The sequence below is a fragment of the Carettochelys insculpta genome, chromosome 16, assembly GCF_033958435.1.
Source record: "Carettochelys insculpta isolate YL-2023 chromosome 16, ASM3395843v1, whole genome shotgun sequence".
NCBI classification, from domain to species: Eukaryota; Metazoa; Chordata; order Testudines; family Carettochelyidae; genus Carettochelys; species Carettochelys insculpta.
Window position 1 is genome coordinate 32,444,477 of NC_134152.1, and position 22,375 is coordinate 32,466,851.

General features: G+C 46.9%; 1 protein-coding gene across 2 annotated transcripts in view; it reads right to left on the bottom strand.

Moving 5' to 3' along the window:
* The window catches only part of PEMT (phosphatidylethanolamine N-methyltransferase), a 107,471-nt gene extending 85,517 nt beyond the window's left edge, over nucleotides 1-21,954 (bottom strand). Inside the window, exons 1-2 of one of the 2 annotated variants that reach the window (XM_075010682.1) lie at nucleotides 21,742-21,954; nucleotides 14,195-14,302 (exon numbers count right to left, since the gene is read on the bottom strand). In XM_075010682.1, the coding sequence (XP_074866783.1) occupies nucleotides 14,195-14,302; nucleotides 21,742-21,813 (180 nt within the window). In that variant the 5' untranslated portion in view covers nucleotides 21,814-21,954. Of the gene's footprint in view, nucleotides 1-14,194; nucleotides 14,303-21,741 lie in introns of those variants that run through there. The other variant, XM_075010683.1, reaches the window with a different exon arrangement.
* Between the last annotated feature and the right edge of the window lie 421 nt (nucleotides 21,955-22,375).

The following is a 22,375-nucleotide window of genomic DNA, read 5'->3' on the forward strand; positions in this document are numbered from 1 at the left end:
TTTTGCTGTCATCTGAAAGGCCAACAATAGATAAGGACAATTTGATCTTTATCTAATACAGGGATGGTAGCACTCTGTTCTTCTGTCCTTGGGGATGAGATGTTCGAACTCCACAACATGACAAGAGAGAGACAAGCTCAGAAAAGGTTCTTGGGGGCGGGGGGGGTGGGAATAAAAAAAGAAAGACTTTCTTTTTGAAATAGACACTAGAAATAATTGGACTTGCTTTATTTTTTTCATAATGGTTCATCGTAACGGAAGCACTATTGATTCTGGAAGGTTAGAGTTGCTTCTTAAATGACTGCAAAAAAAGAATCCAGAGCACTAACTACAAAAGAAGACAGGCCAAAGCAGTGATGGGTATTAAGAAGTACGTATACGTTGATCACCGTGGCTATGTTTACACTGCTGAGCTATTTTGGGATAAGGAGGTATCCCGAAATAGGAACTCCACACCTAGGAAATGTGACTGGTATTTTGAAACATTTTTTTAAAATACCAGGAGCACTATTTCAGCATCCCTCTACCCCTCATTGTGGGAGGAGTAAGGGACGCCTCAAAATAGCACAGTATTTCAAAATTCGGCACTGTGTAAACAACGCCAAACCCCAAGATATCTGTTAGTCTATAAGGTGCCACAGGACTTCTTCTTGTTCTCGAAACCCCAAAATAGCCTATTTTGAAACTGACTTGAAATAGGATATGCAATTTGCACAAAGGAAATTGCGTACGTTATTTCAAGTTAGGGGCACCGTAAACATAGCCTGTAATATTTATAGCAGGCACCAGTTTTAACCTGCATGCACTTACATGTGTGCGCTCAAACCAAAAACTACAAGAAGCCCTGTGGCACCTTACAGACTAGCATGCATCTGACAGAGTGGGTTTTTTCCCCACAAAAGCTGATGCTCCAAAAAATCTGTTAGTCTATAAGGTGGTCCAGGACTTCTTGTTGTTTTTGCAGATACAGACCAACTTGACTACCCTCTGATACTTGTCACCAAAGCAAAAACTAGAATTCAAAGTCTAGAAGAGTCTTTAATAGAAAATAATCATCTTCTTGCATATGAATTTATTCTTATTTTAGAGCATGGGCAGAAGTGTGCATACACCCCTTGTTCGAAGTTTAAGTGTATTATATGGGATATGGTCTTTTGCTTTGCATTTTTAATCTGAGAAGGATATCTGGCAAACAGGTAGGACAGCTTTACCAATAGAATGATTTTCACACCATAATTTAATATGATGCACAAAAATCAACAGCAAAGAACACTCAACCCACAAATCCAGAGTGGGCACATTATGAAGAGATGCTGAACTGGCAAACACATGCTGTCAGAAAACTGGAGTGACACCACTGATTTCTCAGATCCTCCAGTGAGGTCCATAGATTTACGTTAGTGTAAACAAGAGACAAATCTGACAACCTCACGCCATACTCATTTCACTGTCCAAGTACCTCTTATTGCAGAGTGTGGAGGTATCTAACACACCGTTAGCGGTACCCAAGATTTCAAGAGAAGAGGCACTATATTTCTCTAACAAGCCAGGCAAAGAGAAGTCATTCAGCAGAACCTGGAGTTTTTAGGAGCATTACTGCATTTCTACAGCTGCACCAGAAATAAACAGGGTGGCAGGAGTCCACACAAAAGCGCAGCCTATATCGTTAGACCTTGAGACACAAGGCCACAACAATTCCAAAAGACAAGTTGTTTACCCGGAAATGAATGCACTAAGAAGCCAAGTTTTGGGGAAACAAAGTGTTCCAACCAGCTCCTGGCATGAAGGCCCCAAGTGGCTACTCTGAGTTGTACTGACGCAGCCCTCCAGCAAAATATTAAAGTGCTGTCAAGTACATAATTTTTCTGGTGCGCATAATATTTACCAAAGCTGTGATTCATTGATAACAATTAGGAATTTCTGGATCCTTTAACAAGATCGCAGCATCATGCGCCAGTGTCCACGCTTCCTATCTCTCCTGCTGCAGCATGTGCTATTTGCTCATTTTAACTTCCCAGCTATTTCATCGCTGGAGAACACTTGAGAGAGAAACTTTTGGAACAGCACTAGTTCAATTTTGTTTGCCAACCTTGAGAGCTAAATGACTGAATATAGCCATTCAAAAAAAAAAAAAAAAAAATACACCAGCAAGGTCATTCTCTCAGATCAGCTCATGGTTAAAAGCGTAAAATCTAATTTGGAGAAGGTGCAGTAATTCCATTTTGAACACAAGTGGCTGTGCCAGCTCCAAAGCAAGCTGAACTAGCACTAACCTACACCTAAAGTGAAAAATTACTTTTCGTAACGAGCGAGCTATTCCCAGTCCCTGTTCAGACCCATTTGGATGGTATCAAATTTGCATATGAATTCCAGCTCAGCAGTTTCATCTTGCAATCTGTTTTTTGAAGTTTTTTTTTTTTTTTTTTTCTTGCTTGAAGATGGGAACTTTCAAGTCTGTAACTGTGTGTCCAGGGAGGTTAAAATGTTCTCCCACTAGTTTTTGTATATTACCATTTCGCTTTCCCAGTGGGGCATCTCTTCCCCAGAATGGGGGACCCAGCTCCCAGATGTGGGTGTGTAGGTGGGCTTTTGGACTAGAGGGGAAAAGCCCACCTACACACCCACATCTGGGAGCTGGGTCCCCCATTCTGGGGAAGAGACGCCCCATTGGGAAAGTGAAAAATCTTAGTATACACGCTAAAACTGGGTCTTTAGTGTTTTTACTGAATTCTGCTATTTAACATACCACAAGTCTGGCAATGCATTGTGAGTGAAATTCACGACCCCCTGCCACCAGGCTGTGGCAGGCCGTGCTAGAGAGGTTTCACAGAGAATGGAATGAGCATTTAAGCCAGCCTCTCCATAGTGATTTCTGGTCCTGCTTGTCAGCCCCCTCCTCTCAGTCAGCTTCTAGGCAAGCCCATCTCCACAAAATACCGGTTGGCTCGGAAGATCTTCCTTGGGAACAAAGCATATGATGTAACTGACCTTACAAACATCTTCTGGAAAGGAAGTCTAAAGAAAACCAGGAGGTATCAACGTAAAAAAAAAAAAAAAAGCCTTCTCCCAGCCCTCCCCCCGTCTCTAGACTTATATGGCCCTGATCTCTGTACCATCTGATTCCCTGGCACCTATGGTCCAGCTAATTTTGCCATCAGGATGCAGAATAAATTTTGTGATGTACAGATGTGCACCACCCATAGAAACACATTCTTCCCACTGTGGCAGCTGAGGGCACTCTGCTATTCAGCGGGCAGCAACTGAATCTCTCCTGGGCAGGCAGCCGCCCAAGCGCACCACTTTCAGGGAACGCTGCCTGGCGTGCTCAGAAGGTGACTTGTAACGAACCATGAAACAAAAGGCAGATGTAGAGGAGGTCACGTACTAGGGCGATGGAAGCCATGTAAGTACCAGAGAGAGAGAGAAATGGGACTGCACTAGAGAGAGGAAGTGTACCCATTTTAACTGGCATGAGGTTCCTAAACATGCCAGGATCCTGTGCCCATCAGATGCAGATGTCAATGAAGCTCTAAACAGCTATCTAGTTTCATCCCGATATAACACGGACATACTCTAGACTTTTGTTGAGAGTCATCTTCAGCTACTATTTCATCAACAAACACAGCGGTAAACGACAGAGACAAGTATATCGTATTAGCTCTTTTCCAACAGGTTCAAGAACTTGGTAACAGAAATACCTGCCAGGGTTCATCAATATGGACAAATTTCAGGACATATGAAATCTTTTCTACCTGTACCCTCCAGATGGGTTCAAAATGGAAGGGGGGTGGGGGAGATATCTTGTTGCCTCAGCACCCCCTTTTGACCAATTTCAGAAGTGACACAGTGCTGTCTTGGGAAAAAAAACCATAAGCTTTGGCAGGCAAAGACCTGCTTCATCAGATGCATAAGTGGGGCGGGGGTTCAGAGGAGGATTGAAGGAGGGAGTCTCAGTCAAGGGGGGGGCCAGAGCTGACGAGGTCTATTCAGTCAGGGTGGATGTGGCCCATTACCAGCAGTTAATGTGGAGTTGTGAACATGGAGAGGAGAAATCAAGGCAGTTCATTCAGAGGGGAAGGTGGCCCATTATCAGTTGCTAGAGCAGCGTTTCTTAAACTCTGTTCCACGGAACACTGGTGCACCATGAACAACTCCCAGGTGTGCCACGAGCGCTTGGAAAAATACACGAAGATTCTGTTATTAAAGCCAGGTACGATGTTAGCGCTTCATTGCCATGACACCTGATTGAAATTACTCCATTTGGTTTTGCTTTATATATTACTGTTTGGGGAGGAGGGGGTTGTCTGAAGCATTTTTTTTTTTTTGGGAAGAAAATTTTCATAGGTGTTCCACGCTAAAAAATATTATTGCTCAATGTTCCATGGTCTCAAAAAACTTAAGAAACGCTAATCTGCAAGACCAGAATTCAATGCTCTGCTAGACACCCTATGCTCCGGCAGACAACTTAATTATGACCTATCAGCATTGAGCTTAGAACATGCTTTCCCCGAGCTGGGGCATCAGACAGGCACCAGCGTCCTAAAATGGCAGGAGGGCTGAGGAGACTAGTTGCCTAAATATAGTCCCATGTGCTGCCTGCTTAGGACCACAGGTAGCCACCGTGAGCCGGTGTTCGGGCCACACGTGCCACGGCCACACTGCTATTTTTAGCATACAAGTGGGACTACCTCTCTGTGCTACATGTTCCCAGGTGCAGTGTAGATAGACTATGACTTGACCAAGGTCCTCAGAGACACAAAGCAGATGAGGTAAAGCCTGCAATTGAACTAAGTGCTGCTGGCGAGAGACAAGTTTGCGAACAGCACAGAGCTCCCCTTGGGACCTAAAGGAAGTATTACCTCACCCACTTGGCTCTTCTAATCTCCTGACTCTAACATCACTGCAACCATGGGTGCTCACGGTCACACAGGTAGTCTAGAACCTGGTCTACACCTAAAATACAGGTCAACCTAGCTACATTGCTAGGGGCGTGTGAAAGAGCTAAGGCCAAATATAGACACTAATGCTTGAGGCGGGGCATCTTTACCTCAGAGATAGAAAAACCCCACGAGTTTCACCTCTACAACGGCACAGTTGCAGCCTTGGCAGTGTAGATGCAACCTAAGGCAGGACAGAAAACTGAACCCTGGTCACCTAAATTCCAGCTAGTTCCTGGACCACTCCAGCATCCTTCCTCTGATGCACAACTGTAAAAAAAAAACAAAACTGGGTCATGCCAAGTATTTAACAAAGGACACTGCATGTTTCCTAAAGATTTAAAAAACAAACAAACAACCCACACCTACCTTAAGATAATTACATACAGAGGAAAGGAGATAATGACAGGAAAGAAAAATTCTCCCCTTCCTCCAATTACATTTATATGATGGGCACTGTTTTGTCTGAAGGTGACAGGTCTCCCAACTGTGTGACTGAATACAGTAGGATGAGTTATCTGACCCAGTTTTTGGTTCCTGTTGTACACAACGCAGCCAGCACTTGTCTGCTGAAACTCTAAATTTAGCTGCTAAACAAGTGCGCCAGCACAGACAAAGATGTTACGCTCCTGACAATAGAGATCCTGGGGAAGTTATGAGTTATGGGTCACAGGCTTCCAACCAGCATTACGCAGCATTGTCTGAACCTTCACTGGTTGTCTAAACAGAAAGTACCATAACTCCACAATGAAAATTCACCAGTAACTTACCTGAACATCTGTGTTCTTGCCATAAATTGTATGAGATGAAAACAGCTGTCACTGCCTGCTTTGAAAAGCTGGTTGTGATAGTTATGCAGTTCTCTTCCAGCACCAAGACTGACCTCTGTACTGGACCTTATAATGGGACACATTATAAAAACAGAGAGGCCAGCAGCTTTTCATAAAAAGAGCTAAAAAGCCCTTTCAACAGAAGCAGTAGGGCTGAGATTTTCAAAGGAGCTCAAGGGATTTAGGAGCTCGCGTTCCAGTGAATTTGGGAATCTAATTTCCTTTGGCTCCTTTGAAAATCCCAGCAAAAAAACCAGTCATGTAGCACTTTAAAGTTTAACAAAATAATTTATTAGGTGATGAGCTTTCATGGGTCTGCCCCACAAAAGCTCATCGCCTTATAAATTATTTTGTTAAACTTTAAAGTGCCACAGAACTGCTTTTCTGTTTTGTTGGGATACAGACGAACATGACTGCCTCTACATTACTACTTGAAAATCACACTCTGACTTTCAAATGACTGTCGTAGACTGACCTATAACCCGTGGTCACAGTTTTCCGCAGAGACTATTGGTTCTGGATTGAGCAACAAAATGGCAAATTAATTTTAAATGTTGATCAATGTAAAGTAATGCACACTAGAAAAAATAATCCCAACTACACATACAAAATGATGGGGGCTAAATTTAGCTATAACCACTCAAGAGAGAGATCTTGGAGTCATTGTGCATCATTCGCTGAAAACATCTACTCAATGTGCGGCGGCAGTCAAAAAGGCCAACAGAATGCTAGGAAGCATTAAAAAAGGGCATAGAGAATGAGACGGAGAATATCTTATTGGCTCTATATAAATCCACGGTACACCCACATCTTGAATACTGTGTGCGGATGTGGTTGCCGCATCTCAAAAAAGATATCTCAGCATTGGAAAAGGTTCAGAAACGGGCAACAGAAATGATTTGTAGTTTGGAACAGGATTTGCCAAATGAAGAAAGATTAAACAAACTAGGACAGTTCATCTTCAAAAAAAGAGAGACTCGGGGGTGGGGGGGGGGGGAATATGAGAGAGGTCTATAAAATCATGACCAGTGTGGAAAAAGTGAATAAGGAAAAGTCATTTACTTGTTCCCATAACAAAAGAATCAGGGGTCACCAAATATAGCAGGTTTAAAACTAACAAAAGGAAGTTTTTATTCAAACAATGCATCATAGGCCTGTGGAACTCCTGGTCAGAGGATGTTGTGAAGACCAAGACTAACAGGGTTCAAAAAAAGAGCTAGATAAACTCATGGAGGTTAGCTCCATCAATGGATATTAGCCAGGATAGGTAGGAATTGTGTCCCTAGCTTCTGTTTGTCAGAGATTGGAAATGGATGTTAGGAAAGGGATTGCCTGTTCTGTTTACTTCCTCTGGGACATCAGTCACTGGCCTCCGTGAAAGACGGGGTGATGGGCTAGATGAACCTTTGGTCTGACCCAGCATGGCCATTCTTATGGGTACCTAACTAAGGGCACATTAAAGAGGCCTGATAGGGAGGTTGTGGAATCTCCATCACTTTAAGAACAGGTTAGACATCTATAGGAATGGTCTAGATGTTGCTTGTTCCTGCTACGAGGGCAAGGGACTGAACTCGGTGACCTCTCCAGGTCTGTTCTAGTGTTCTATGATTTTCACAGACCAATGTGAAACCCCTCCTCCAAGGTTTGTGAAACCCCTCCTCCTCCTCCTTCTGGCTAAGCACCCAAAATGACTAGTCGCACCAGAAAACTTCAGTGGTATCTCCAAACACCTAGTCTAACATGAATACTGCTGGATACCACCCCAGTAAAAAAATGCACAAGGAAGTCAGTTATATGAACCAGAAGCTCCAGCGTGCCCCACATTTCCTTCCCATGCCTCTATGTGATTTGGGTCCAGAGAATCCCAACACAGAACAGCTCATTTCATACGGGTCAGCAGCAGGCGGTAAAATGGAGGTGATGGATGAAAAAAAAATAAAATCCCTGAAAGAACATGTCCAAGATTCGTCCAGGAGAAAACAACTCTGTGGCCACTTGTTGGTCACAGCTGGCTTTTACCTGAGGTAGCTTTTTCTTCTTTCCATCCATGTCTCTAACAGAGCAGGGAGAAGCAGCTGCAGATGCTGAAAGTATAGGCAATATGGGCCAAATGCATCCCTGGCATATCTCCTGTGACATCCAGTGGAGATACACCCAGAGCAGATTTGTCCTTAGGTATTTTATGGGATTCTTGTTTGGCCTCTATATAAATCCATGATACACCCACACCTCTAATTAGGGATATTGGAGCTGGAAAAGGTTCAGAAAAGGGTGACAATGTTTAGGGGTATGGACCACCTGACATATGAGGAGCAATTAATAACATTGGGACTTTTCTGTTTGGAACAGAGAAGACTAAAGGGGGAAATAATAGAGGTCTATAATATTATGACTGGTATAGAGAAAGTCAATAAGGAAAAGTTATTTACTCCTTCCCATAACACAAGAACTAGGGATCACCAAATGAAATTAACAACTAGCAGGTTTAAAAACAAACACAAACGGAAGTAGTTCATCTCACAACGCACAATCAGCCTGTGGAACTCCTGGCCAGAGGACGCTATGAAGGCCAAGACCATAACAGGGTTTAAAAATGAACTAGATAAATACATGGAAGATAGTCATGGAGGAGCCTATTAGCCAGAATGGGCAGGGATGGTGTCTCCAGCCTGTGTGTGTCAAGGCTGGGAATGAGCGACGGGGAGGGATCACTTGATTACCTTTTCTGTTCATTTCTTCCGGAGCACCTGGTATTGGCCACTATCAGAAGACAGAATACTGAGCGAGGTGGACTTTGGTCCAACCCAGTACGGCTATTCCTGTGATGTGTTCCTAGAGGTTTCATTACATGACATAACTTTAATTAATCTTTAATGCCTGGAAACTCCTGGAGGTTTGGCATCGCTTATGTTACAGACTTGACGGAGCGTTTTCCCCCCACCCTCACCCCACACACACAATATATTTGTTACTTCATCTGCACATCACTCTCAGTCTAAAGAAACAACCCTTGTATTTACACAGGCTTGCCTGCCCAAGAGCAAATACCCATGAAACGCAACCGGTTTCATAAACAGAAAGAAGGCGGCCAGCTGCTGCCTGGTTGCTGTCATGAAAGCACAGGCAGGCCATCTACTGAAGGACTGAGGATCAAGACCAAGGGTGAAATCCTATGCCTATTGCAGTCAGGGGAGGGGACTGGTATGGAGCCAGGGTGGCACCCTAAGTCTTTAGTCTAAAACTCTGCAAAGCAAAGAAGAAAACCCATTGCACAGGAAGCAGCTCAGTGAGACAAGCAACATGAGTCACCCAAAATTGGTGCACCAGATTACTAAATCAGCTTCTCACCACACAGTCGGTATTTTAACACTCGAACAGCTCTGTTGTTTATGGAGCGCAGACCGCGTGCTTGGCACCGTCCGGAGAAATAGGCCTTGCACCAAGGATCTTGCAATCTAGTCCAGACACAGACAAAACAATTCAGATACATAACAGTACATCGGGTGCTGGTACAGAAATCAAAGGCCTCATTATTGACGGGCAGCCTTCGGGGAGGAGCAAGGAAGAAAGACAGGTGCTTTGGGGCACCAAGGGGAGACTGGCAGCATGGAAGAAAACCAAGACAAGTCTGGCAGGCGAGGATAAGGAGGAAAGGGGCTAGGAAGGGCCAAGGCAGAGTAAGTATCCAGCTCTTGTCCCTTGTCAAACACTTGGACTGGATGCTTTTTGGGGCAGGGCGCCTCTTCTGATTCCATATTTCTACAGCACCGAGCCCAGCAGGGACCCATTGCATCGCCAGGGCTACAGACAGGCCCAACAGTAGGTGCCATTGCTAAGCCTGTTTCCCATTTATCTTACTAACCTAAATGCAAGCCCAGCAGGGGTGCCGGTCACTGCAACACCACTGAAGTCAGTAGCTGCTACACCCATGCAGTGCAGGCCTGAATTGAGTTCAAACGGCTCCTGCGCATGCCAGGCAAGTCTTAAGCATGATCATCCAAGGCTGGGATTTCAACAGGAGCCTAATGGAGTTACTGGCCCAAAGTCAGTGGGAGTTGGGTGCCATAGGCTCCCATTGAAAATCTCACCCAAAGTGTTGAGTTATTATGACAACAGCTGCTGTAGAAAAGTCTCAGAAGGGTCATGTCCCCAGACAACATGCTCTGATAACACACACATCTGACAAAGTGGGTCTTTGCCCACAAAAGCTGATGCTCCAAAATGTGTTAGTCTATAAGGCACCCAGGACTTCTTGTTGTTACAGGAGCTTTAGTTACTGGGTATTACTGCCCAGAAATAAGCATACCATTACAACCCCATTAAAGCCCCTGGGTAAATGTAAAGACTGGGATGCAGGCAGCCAGGCCTGGTGGACAGAGTTGGGTTGAACGCCAGGAACCAGAATCAGAACCCAAACTAGGGTCAGGCTCATGCTGAGAGCGAGGGCTGAGGCCATGGCCAGGAGTCACGCTGTGGGTCAGGCCTGGACACAGACAGCCATGCCAAGAGACAGGAACCAGAGGACGGTGCCAGATCAAGCCAAAGGCAGGGTCAGGCAGCAGGGTCTAGCTCAAATGGAAGTCAGAGAGAAGTGCCAGGATCAAACCAAAGCCAAGTACAGCAGCAGATCCAGAGTCCTCAGCTGCTCAGACAAATTCCTGTGCTGCTGTTTGGATGAAGTAGCGCTTCTCGGCCAATCAGTGAGGGTAGATGTCTGCCCCAGTGAGGGTGGAGTTTCCTGGGTAGTCCCTCTGATGGGCAGAGTTTTGTTAGCTGCAGTCCCTGCTGGTACCAGGGAACTGTCTGTTAGTGGTGATGGTCTGGGCATCACTTAAAGGCCGACCAGGGCTGTATTCAAAACCCAAAATCCCTCACGATACATTCTAGAGCACCACGAGCTGAGCAGAGTGGTAAGTAGCAACCATCCTTCAGATCACTGGCACCCGAAGAAATATCTAATTCCACTTTAGAAACAATAAACGCCTGCATCTGACTCTTTCTTCAGCCTGTCTCCTACTACCAGCAAGAGACCCGCCATCTTTTGCCTGCAGTGCCACCTTCTGGTAAAGACAAAGTGGTTCAGCTGTTATAATGGACCTAGAAAAAGTTTCTGCTGGTGCATCTCCTTTCTTTCTTTGAGAGCAGACGAGCTGGTGATACATAATTATGTCAGTTCTTTAGCCATCCTCCAAGGCATTAACAAGTTTTCCAAGAACCAGAAATCAGAGCTCTCAGGAAGCCTCACCAGCAAACCCAAACCAAGAAGCACGGAGATTTTTTCCCTCCTTTTCTAATGAAGTTTTTCCTTAGAGCTCGTTTCCTGAACAGACCCAAGTCTGATTTTTTTGTGTGTGTTTGTTTGTTCATGCAAGAAAGACTTTCTAATGAGTGACATGAAAAATTGGGGAACTATAAGCGAAAAGAACGCCAGTCAGTTTTCAGAAATGGCTAACGTTTTGGACTGCCTTCATTTTTTTTTGGAAGCACAACTAAGACACTTTAAAGAACCCAGATAGTCAGAAAATCCAGCACCTCCATGGTGGAAAAAAGAGGCTGCTTTAAGGCATCTCGGGTTGGACATCCATAAATCAGGGCACCTTAAATCACTAGTCACTTTTGAAAACTTTGGCTGAAATTCCACTTTGAGTCTCGAGGTCCCTTCCACTTCTAGTATGCTACGATTCTATCACATTGGGGGGACCACCAGGCATAAATAAAAGCTACCAACGTTCTGCAGTGAGCCAAGTCCAGGATCCATGAGCGCCAACTTGTGGCGTAGGCAAAAACCGTCTGCTCTTTGCTGGACATCAGGAGACAAAAGCAAGCGTGTTTACTTGCTTTAGCCTTTCATTGATTGGTTTTGGTTTCCTTAATGTCCAAGGATTTCATAGTCAATGTATTTTGACAGCAGCAGCAGGCGACTTGTCTAACAAAACTCACCCTGGGTGGCTCATGCAGTTTATGTTTTAATATTTGTCGCTATTAGTGCCAGGTTGCCATGGCAACAGGTGCTAAACAAACAATGGAATAATATTTATCATTTCTTCTTGCTCACCGCCTGCTAAGTACCTCCCAAGCTCCACAACTACCTCCCTTCTCCATCCTTCTCAGACTAATTTTCACACCTACCGCCTCCCCCCCACCCCAACATGGAGAAGCCTGTATGCTCTTTATTCAGTTCCCCTTGAAAAAGGCGCTTCTTACAAAAGCCTTCATCTTCACCACCTCTAGACTGATCCTCAGCTGATGTCTGATCCTTCTACTATAAGGTCAGTACCCAACCCAGAGTCCAAATCTGCGGATCGTGCACAGTAACTACAAAGGGCACGCCAGACACTTCCGAGTTGCACACCGGCATTTCAAGGTATTCCAACTGCTGTTAATCTGCTTCTCAAGAGCGATCATGCCAATGCAACCCTTTTCACAGTAATTCAGCAGGAAACGCAGGATAGTTTGACGCAATTACCAAAAGCACCTGAGTAGCTGCAAACAGAACAAGGTCCCTCGGCTTTCAAGTTCCATGAGACTCAAAGACAAAGGGGGCCTAATATTGTTAACTGGAGTTATTCTTCAGTTTCACACCAGTGTAACAGTGACATAATGCAGCTCTGGCAGGCTTAGGAGAAGAAGTATTTGCGAAGTACAAAGAACAAAAAGGACAATAAATTGTTACTGCATTTCACAGAATACTAGAACTAGAAGGGGTCTCAAGAGGTCATTGGGTCCAGCCTCCTGTAATCACAGCAGAACCAAGCACCATCTAGATCATCCCTGACAGATGTTTGTCGAACTTCCTCTTAAGAGTCTCCAATTATGGTGATTCCTCAACCTCCCTAGGCAATTTATTCCAGCAGTTAACCACCCTGACAGTTAGGAAGTGTTTTCTAAAGTTCAACCCATTTAAACCCATTGTTTCTTGTCCTATCCTCAGAAGTTAAGGAGAATAATTTTTCTACGTCCTCTTTGCAACACACTTTTTGGTGCTCAAAAGTTGTTATCTTGTTCCCTTTCAGTCTTCTGACTTCCAAATGAAACAAACCCACTTCTTTCAATCGTCCCTTGAGGGTCATGTTTTCTCGACCTTTAATCGCTTTTGTGGTTCTTCTTTGGGTCCTCTCCTCTTTCTCCACATCTTTCCTGAAATGTGGTGTCCAGCACTGGACACAACACTCCAGCTGAGGGCTAATCAGCATAGAGTAGAGGAGAAGAATGACTTCCCATGTCTCGCTTATGACACTTCTGTTGTATCCGAGAATGACGTTTGCTTTTTGTGCAACAGTTGACACTGTTGACTTTCATTTAACTTGTCGTTCACTACGACCCCCAACCCCCTTCTGCAGTACTCCTGCCTAGACAGTCACTCCCCATTTTGTATGCGTGAAATTAATCGTTCTGTCCTAAATGGAATATCTTACATTTGTCCTCTTTGAACTTCATCCTGTTTACCTCAGACCCTTTCTCCAGTTTGTCCAAATAATTTGGAATTATAATCCTATCCTTCCAAGCACTTGCAACCCTTCCCAGCTTCAGACCATCTGCAAACTTTATAAGCGTAGTCTCTTTGCCATTATCTAAACCATTCATGAAGATATTGAACAGAACTGGTCCCAAAACTGATCCCTGCGGAACCCCATTTGTTACTGTCTTCCAGCAAGACTCTGAACCATTGATAACGGCTCTCTGGGAATGCTTTCTTGGGTTTTTTTGGCCTGCTAAGGGGAGGAAATGCCACAGGGTGGCTGGTAGGAGAAGTGATAGGGGCCCAGCAGGGCAGCTGGCAGGAGCAAGCAGCCCACAGAACCAGCACAAAGGTGGTACTGCTTCAGGCTCAGCAAAGGAAGTCATCAGGGTCTGGACAGAACTGAGTGGGGCATTTGAAGCGGGGGTACAGAGAAAGTTTGGTTATGTAAATGGGACCCTTACAGTGTTGGGCTGGTGAGCCTGAGAGGCAAAGGACACTGCTCAATTCATTTGAGCTGGGACAGTTACTTGGGGGTTGGTTATGAACTCTGGGTGTGGCATTTTGCCCATGAGACTTCTCTGCCTCTTTCCTTAGAAGTTTCTTTTATAAACTCAGACTCTGTGCTTGGAAGCGGGGAAGGACTGCCTCACAGAGGTGCCCAGCAGTGTGTGAATTTTCCAAGCTGCTCGATGGGGGCTTGAGCTGGTTCTGTGTGAGGCAGATGAAAAGGAACCCCTAGATATTGGGCCCAGCCCTGGCTGCTGCTGACTGCTACTGGCAGAAGGGTTACGTTAATTTAAAGAAGGGCAGGGGTAGGGAGGGAGACACCAACAATCAGGTGGAGTAAACAGAGCCCAAATGACCAGTCAAGAAACCAGCCCAAATGCAGTCACTGCCCCCACATGGCCATCCAAACGAACAGCCGAGTTAATACCGATCAGCCTGGCAACGGCTGTCACACTTACCACGTTCCAGAAAAGCGGGTTGAAAACAATGCAAAGGACAGCCGCCATGAAGGTGGAATCGGTCAGTTTCACATAGTCCTGCAGTAGCGTCATGGCGGACAAGTCAACCTGCAGGAGAGGAAGAAAGTTAGCAGGGGCATCCACCTCGCGTGGCCAGGAGCTAGCTTCTAGATTGCCTCTTTGGGACAGCTGCGTACAGCGCGTTTGATTTACTCTTCCCCTTAGGGCAGGGGGGAGCAAATGTTTTACACCAGGCCACACTTTTTACCCCTGCACTTAGCAGCCTCCTGCCACCCCCCACAACCTGTAATCGGCGTAATCCAAGCCAACAGACACTTTGATTTTGTTCATATGAAAAAAAAAAAAACAAAAAACACCTTTTGGCACCTGTAAGTCTGTAGAATGTAAAAACCCTTATTAATTAGTATAACAATGTGAATACATAGACACAAAACCAGTAAGATAGTTCCACATTCTTAATGAGATGGATGAGCCTGAGACCCAGCAGCTAATCGTGCTGCACCGCCCCCGCTCGTGAAATTTTATACCCCCGCCCAACTTGTGCACCTCTGCCTTAGCACTCCCTGCTTGGAGGCGCCCTTGTAAGTCTGCATGTCTGCCGGAGGGCTCCAGTCCAAGTATCGACTCGCTCCAGGCCTGCTTGGCTTGTGGGCGCTCCTGGGATCATAATGAATCATAGTAGAACTACAGACTTTTGTGCTGCACTAATATACTTCCTATATTTTATTGAAAACCTTTCAATGTGTGGATTACTAGAAGCCAAAAATCTCTGCAAACCACTTTGGAAAAAATAGCTCAGACTAAAAACCCACAAAATGGCTCCATGTCAAACCATTCTGAAGCTAAAACCATTTCAAGCCATCACAAGTTTTCACTTCTTAGAATCAGAGAATACCAGGACTGGAAGGGACCTCGAGAGGCCATCAAGTCCAGCCCCAACAGGAGGGACACTGGTAGAGAAGGAGCTACCTAACGAACACAATGCAAGCTTCAGTTGGGGTCTGATTCTCAGACCTAACCTCTCAGATCCCAACGTGCAAACACTTTCCATATTTAAATGAGAGCAATGACCGAGAGCAGGGCCCTTCCCTGAAGGGTACAAAGCACAGCAAGCATCAAATAACTTCATTTTGCACACACAGCGAAAGGAGGTGTCGCACTCTAGACCTCCTCAGGGGTCTTCTGAAGTACAGTAAACGTTTGATTTAAGGGACCCCAACAAAACAGACTTCGGAAATGACGGACACTGTCTGCCAACTCCCTACCACAAATAAATGCTGCAGACTCACTATAGCCTCAGCCAGGGCTGGAGGAGCTGCCGGGGCTGTTGGGGCCACTGTAGTGGCTGGGGCCACCGGGGCCAGAGGTGCTGGGGGGGAGCTGAGCCAGGGCGCAGGAGGTCTTCTCCAGCCCCATGTGCATGGAGCATGTCCGTGCCCAGCTGCCGCTGCCTGCAATGGCGCTGAGCAGCAGCCATGGTGACGGAGGCTGCTGCCCGCTGGCAGGCTGGGGGTGGCCATGCTCTACCTTCGCACAGGCGGCTCGCAGCCAGGGGCTGGAGGAGGTGGAAGGAACCAGGTCGGCATTCAGCACTTCTCCTGGTAATTGGGAAAGGGAGATGGAGGTGTGAGGGGAAGAATAGAGCAGGAGGGTCAAGGGCAATTCATGAAGAGCTGGGCCTTTCGCTCTGCTCAATTTATTTACAGCTCAATCCCAGTTTTGCAAGACAAAAGCACTGCAAAGAATTGAATTCTCTCAAGCCTGCGGAATCCACTCCCGCATTAAGCTCTTTTCACCACCGGTCCCTGCGTTTCCACTTGAAAGCTGCATTTACCCAGCTGTTAAACAGGGTGTCTTTCCGTGAGGGGCTCACAAAATAATTTACAACCACAGACACATGGGGAATAACTAATCCAGGGGGAGGTCACAAGGGTTCAATCCCATACAGTGTCTCTGAAAATTAACCTGCTTGGAAGGGTGACTAGATAGCAAGTGTGAAAAATCAGCACTGGAATGGGAGGTGGGCCAAAACAGGCGTGTATAGAAGAAAAAGCCTTGAGTAACAGAACTACCCCTACAAAATCAGGGCATGTGGTTCCCCTAAAACAGGGATGCACAAAGTGGGGGGGCATGACATTTTATAAGGGGGATGCAGCACAATCAGCTGCTGGGTCTCAGGCTCATCCATCTCATTAAAAATGTTGCAATACGTTATGTTTTTGTGTCTGTGTATTCACATTTATAGACCAATTAATACAAAGTTTGCTCACCCCTGCCCTAAGCTATGGGAATAGCTCACATGAGCTCATACAACACTAGAACTGGAAGGGACCTCAAGAGGTCATCGAATCCAGTCCCCTGCCCTCATGGCAGGACCAGGCACCATCCAGATCATGGGTGATCAGCATGACCCAGATGGGAAGAGACCTGATCCTGCTCTCCCTTGCCCAAACAGACCTCCCAGTGGAAGCCTCAGGCCTATATTGGACACAGACTTCAGCCTAATATCCACTCCTATTCTTCATGCCTACCGCAACTCTCCTACCATCCCTCTTCTATGCACAGGGCCCTACCACATTCATAGGCCCCTTTTAGTCAACATCATGAACTTAGGATTTGAAAAACTGTAGATTTCATTATCTCAACTATTTAAATCTGAAATTTCACCATGTTGTAATTGCCAGGGTCCTGCCCCAAAAAGTGGTGGGGTTTGAGGTCAAAGGTTATTGTAGAGGGGGTTGCGGTACTGTAACTCTTACTTCTGTGCAGATGCTGAGAGCCATGCTGCTTTCAGAGCTGGGTGGCGGGAAAGCAGCGGCTGCTGGCCCGGAACCCAGCTCTGGAAGCAGAATACCTCCAACTAGAGACAACTGGCAAAGTGTGACATGGGATGCCATCAGCTTTGTGACTCCCGCTTCCACACCCTGCCTGGGAAGGGCCAGCACAACCACCTTCTGCCCCAAGCCCTGTCTCTCCCCTGCGCTTGCTCCACCCTTGCCCGCCTCCTCCCCAGCCCCTCCCCCAAGTGATGCGGCCCATGGGACTAGCACTGGCAGCAGGGATCCACCCTCCTCACCTGCTCACCGGCAGCAGAGCAACACAACCCCAGCTGGCTCTGTTCCCCTGGCTGTGTCACTCCACCTCCTGCCAGTGAGTTTGGGGGGTATTCTCACCCCCTCCCTCAAGCAACATGGCCAGGAGAGAGCCGACATCACAGTGCTCCACTTCCCCCACTGCTGCCAGGGAATGAGAGAGGGTGTGGGGAGCAGATCACTGTTGCAGGTACTAGGCTCTCAGCTAATGCCCCTGAATGCCAACAGACTCTGGCTCCCCTGGGTGCTGTCCAGCCCCCTTCCCCTCCTGTCCACACGTCACCCATGCTGCCAGCAGCAGCATAAAAGCAAAGATGGCATGGTATAGTATCAGCATCCTTACTTCTGCTCCGCTGCTGGCAGAGCTGAGTGGCCGGAGAGGAGTGGCTGCTGACTGAGAGCCCAGCTCTGCAGGCAGCAGCACAGAATTAAGGGTTGAAATACCCTCCACTGCACACCACTTTTAGTCCTGTGCTGCTGGTGGGGGCAGCTCTGCCTTTGAAACTGAGCTCTCCGGCTGCCCAGTCCTGAATGCACTGCAAAAGTAAGGGTTGCAAACAATCCTATGACTTTCCTGTAACCCCCTTTTGGGTCAGGGCCTCCAGTTTGCTGCTCTGCCTCATGAAATCTGTATAGTCTAGCGTAAAAGCACTCAAGGCCCAGATTTCACAGTCCATGACGTATTTTTCACGACAGGACCCTATACATGCACCCAATCTCTCCCCTCACATCTCCAGGCAATACAAAATGCTGTGGGTAAATCCATCTTCCTTCCCCTCATCACACTGCCATATTCTGGTCCCCTCTACCAACTACGCCTCACCTTTCAGGCCAAGTTCAAGCATCTTATTGCCATGTTCCAGGCATAAGGCCCGCTCCATTCCTGCCGACACCTCTTCCTTCCTCCAAACTCCCACCAGCAAGCTGCATGCTGTGCAAATAGCCATTTCCTAACCCTCTCCAACCCTCCCTGGATGTACTACCTGGGCCTGGGACAGCTGGTGCTCCCACTGGAGGCCATGCACCAGAATGCACCCCAGGCCTAAACAGCGTTCTGGATTGTTTGCACTCCACAGCTCTGTCTGTAACCCCAGCCTGACTCAGACCCTGACCCACACCTATCAATGCTGGCTTTAGCGATTACTGTGATCCCTGCTTGCTGAGTACTGTCTCGTGGTAGTCCTTGACTAAGGCAGAGCAGCTACACCCCAGCCCTTTATGGCCCCTGGGTTACAGCTCATTTCAGCAAAGAATTCTCAGCATTAACCAGCGACCAGTCTCCTAACAAGCCAATGCATGACACATCCAGGCTGCATAGCTTGTACCTCTTAATATTTAAGTGCTATGTAGCAGGGACAGAGACTTTCCCTGTTTTATACAGCACTGAGCGTCCTGTCAGTATCTGACAAGCAGCATCCTGGCTTGTTGACCTCCTAACTCGTTGTCAGTAACATCAATACTGTACCAAGAGGCTGAATTTCTTTCCTCCCCCTGAACCAATCGAATTCACTGCAGCCAGCATGAAACAGATTGAGCTGTGCTTCTGCAGGCAAAGGGGGAACTCATGAGGATGGTGTCTATCCTCAGCTTTGTTTTGTTATGAAATTAAAATGGAACGCAGCCCTCTCTCAACTCAGCCCCATGTCAGTCAGTCACCAACTGTGCCGTAAGGCAAGAAAGACTCATCCCAGGAGGGGAAAAAAAAGTACTTTCCTCCCAAAAAGAGTACAAGAAATCAGTCCCTGGTGGCCTGGCAAAGGGATACTATGAAAAAGAGGAGTAAAGAAATTGAAACGTGGCCTAGATTAAGTTATGGCACTGCCCAAAGGCCTACATCAGGGCCCCATCATGCTAGGTGCTCCACACACACACCCCCTGATCCTCGCATCAGGCCATTCACTGCACAAAGGACTCAGCCCTGCAAAGTGTCAACTGCATTGACATCAGTGGAGCTATCCCTAAATTCAGCAGTCCATCCATTGTAGGATCACGGCCACGGAGGTAGACATGGTCCCTGCCTTGACGAGTTGAAAAGTTACAAAAGCAAACCCTCCACAAAGGACAGAAGGAAAGGAGCACATTTTTGCCCATGTTATTCTTTTTCATTTAGTACAGACCCAGGCAAGTAACAGCTTCCCCCCAGTTGCTCCTCAGCCATGCCACGAGATCATTGTTTGCAAACATTATGCTGGGAATCACAGCAGTTACTGGCATTTCAGAAAAACCGGGTAAGCTACATGGAGTGGACGCTCCGTTCCCATCTGATGCAACCTTGCTGGTACTCTGATTCTACCACCATTGGGCTTTAACTGTCTCAGACAAATGGTATCTAAAATACCCACAGTGAACGACACTCAGCCTCAGAACACATGGATGTGCTTCCACTGAAATTAAGGGAGTTCCACCGACTTTACACCAGGGCTTCATCTGATCTAATATGTCCAGGTAAATATACTGTACATCGGACCACAGTCACTCTAACTCAGGGAACCATCCATGCAACAAACCTCGTTGCCAGCTCTGCCCACATATCTACACCAGCAACACCATTACAGGACCTAACCAGATCAGCCACACCATTGGTACCAATCTACCAATGTAATTTATGCCATCATGTGCCAGCAATGCCCCTCTGCTATATACATCGGACAAACTGGACTGTCTCTACATAAAAGAATAAACGCACACAAATCAGATATCAGAAATGGCAATATACAAAAACCCGTAGGAGAGCACTTCAATCTCCCAGGCCACACAGTAGCAGGCTTAAAAGTAGCTATCCTACAGCAAAGAAATTTCAGGACCAGACTCCAAAGAGAAATTTCTGAGTTACAATTCATCTGCAAATTCGACGCCCTCAGCTCTGGCTTAAACAAAGACTGCGAATGACTGGCTAAATACAGAAGCAGCTTCCCCTCCCTTGGTGTTCACACCTCCAGATCAACTGCTGGTAGTAAGCCTCACCCTTGCTGACTGAGCTAACCTTGTTATCCCCACCCTTGCTCTGGCTTCTGGCCCTGCAGATTTCCAAGACCAGCATCTGATGAAGTGAGTCTGTGCTCACGAAAGCTCATGCTCAAAACTTTTCTGTTAGTCTATAAGGTGCCACAGGACCCTTCGTTGCTGTTACAGATCCAGACTACCCCTCCAATACTTGACAGGTAAATATAGGAACTGGTACCCTACAAAGTCTCAGAAATAAAGGATGAAATATGTCACTACATGTTGACCCTCTCTAATCTGGAACTCCCTCATCTGGCAACATCTGTAATGATTTCAGTAAGCCACACGACCACTTCTCATGGGTGTGGCCAAGTTTCCCATGGTTCCATAAAGTTTGTTTCCAGCCATCAGTTCCAGCTCTCAGTGTTCTCTGCTGTTATTTAGCTCTATTGCCCTGAAACATCTTCTAAGAGTCAAGTAAGCAGTGGAAGTGTTGATAATGCTGCTAGACAACATTAACTTCCTGTGATCCATTAAATTCTCTCATTTGGCACTGGCCAGGTCACAAGGGTGCTGGAATAGAGACGTTCAACCTGTAGCTACCTACGCAATGAAAATACCACTACTACTCACAGATCTATCAATATAGGGGGAAGAACTAGGTATATCCTGGACATTATTTCTTCCAAGCCAAATGAACACGAAAGCAGACACACATATTATTACAGTATTCTGCCAAATGAGGTCCCATTATTTTAAGAACATCTGCAATCGTTTGTGTGCATGCACGCGCACACACACACACCCGTGCTAAGAGCAGTGCTTCCATACAAATTATTATTAAGCTCTGCAGAAAGACTTCTGAAAGGTATGATAAATAGTGTGGCCATTAATGGCTTAGTTGTACCTGCCAGCACACAGAGCAAAAGCAAATTATGTGAGTTCAAGATAACCCCGAAGAAGCAGCAGCTAATGGCTGATCAAGGCTCTTTCCCTCCCTCCACTAAAGCCCCATACTCATTTCAAAGGGAGAGGGAGGACATATTTATCAGCACAGCTCAGCACAGAACATAAGAATGCTGATGGATGGCAATGTTTTTGTATGTCAGTATCAAGTCATAGCAACAATTTCCTACCGGTCAGATTCTGTTGTGCAAGAGTCTTGTTAACCCAGACACCTCCCATGTGAGGTGTTAGAATGGAGAGGGGACTTGCCCCTGATTTTATCTCTGTAGCCCTAAATCAGGAAGCACAAAGTGCAATCCACAGAGGAGCAAACTGCCTTCCCCCCATGCCTGAGTGACAGGGTGTGCTTGTGTGTGAGTCAGTGGTACAGAGAAGGTTAATGCACAGGGCTAGCCGCTCTCTAAGCCCTAATTTTAAATCCCAGCAAATGAACACACGCCTCGTGCCTCCCCACACACGGGGGGGAGGGGGGGGCGGGGAGGAGGGAACACTGCACAAAGGAAGAGCAAAATTTGCAACCAATACCTTGCTATAATCCAAATTACTCAGTCCTCCACAGCAGTCCAAGTGGGATGGCAAAGCACCACCTGCCAGCATTCAAAGTTCAGCTTATCTCCTAAACTGACCAGCCCCTGCGCATTTTATAACCTGGATGGCCAGGAGCCATGCCCAGGCTGGGGGTGAGGGGCGAGCCATGGAACCTCACCCCCGGATCAGCTGTGGCAGCCCTCCCCCAGCCAACACCCAGCCCCGCTTCCGGGTTACGGCTTTAAACCCTCGCGGGGCATTCTGGGGAGTGTAGTTTCCGCCCTCCAGCCTTGCCCGCTGCGTGGCAGGAGAGAACTACAAAGCCCAGAGGACGCAGGGGAGGCTGAGGGCTTAGCAAAGCCTCCAGGCTCAGAGCAGCTGAGCGGCCTGTTCCAGTGCCCCCCTGGGGCAGAGCCACTGGCCCCAGGGGTCAGGCCAGGCTGGGCTGTGAACTAAGCGGTGAATCACTGACCTTTTGAGTACTGTGCCACCTTCCGCCGGCTGGAGGGGTTTGGCAGGGGGCAATTCAGCGGGACTCCCGCGGGGCACGGCTGTGCTGGACTTTGCTCTGGAGTCAGGCCTTTGTCCAGCTATGTGGCAGTGACAACCAGCGTCAGGGGATTGGGCAGAT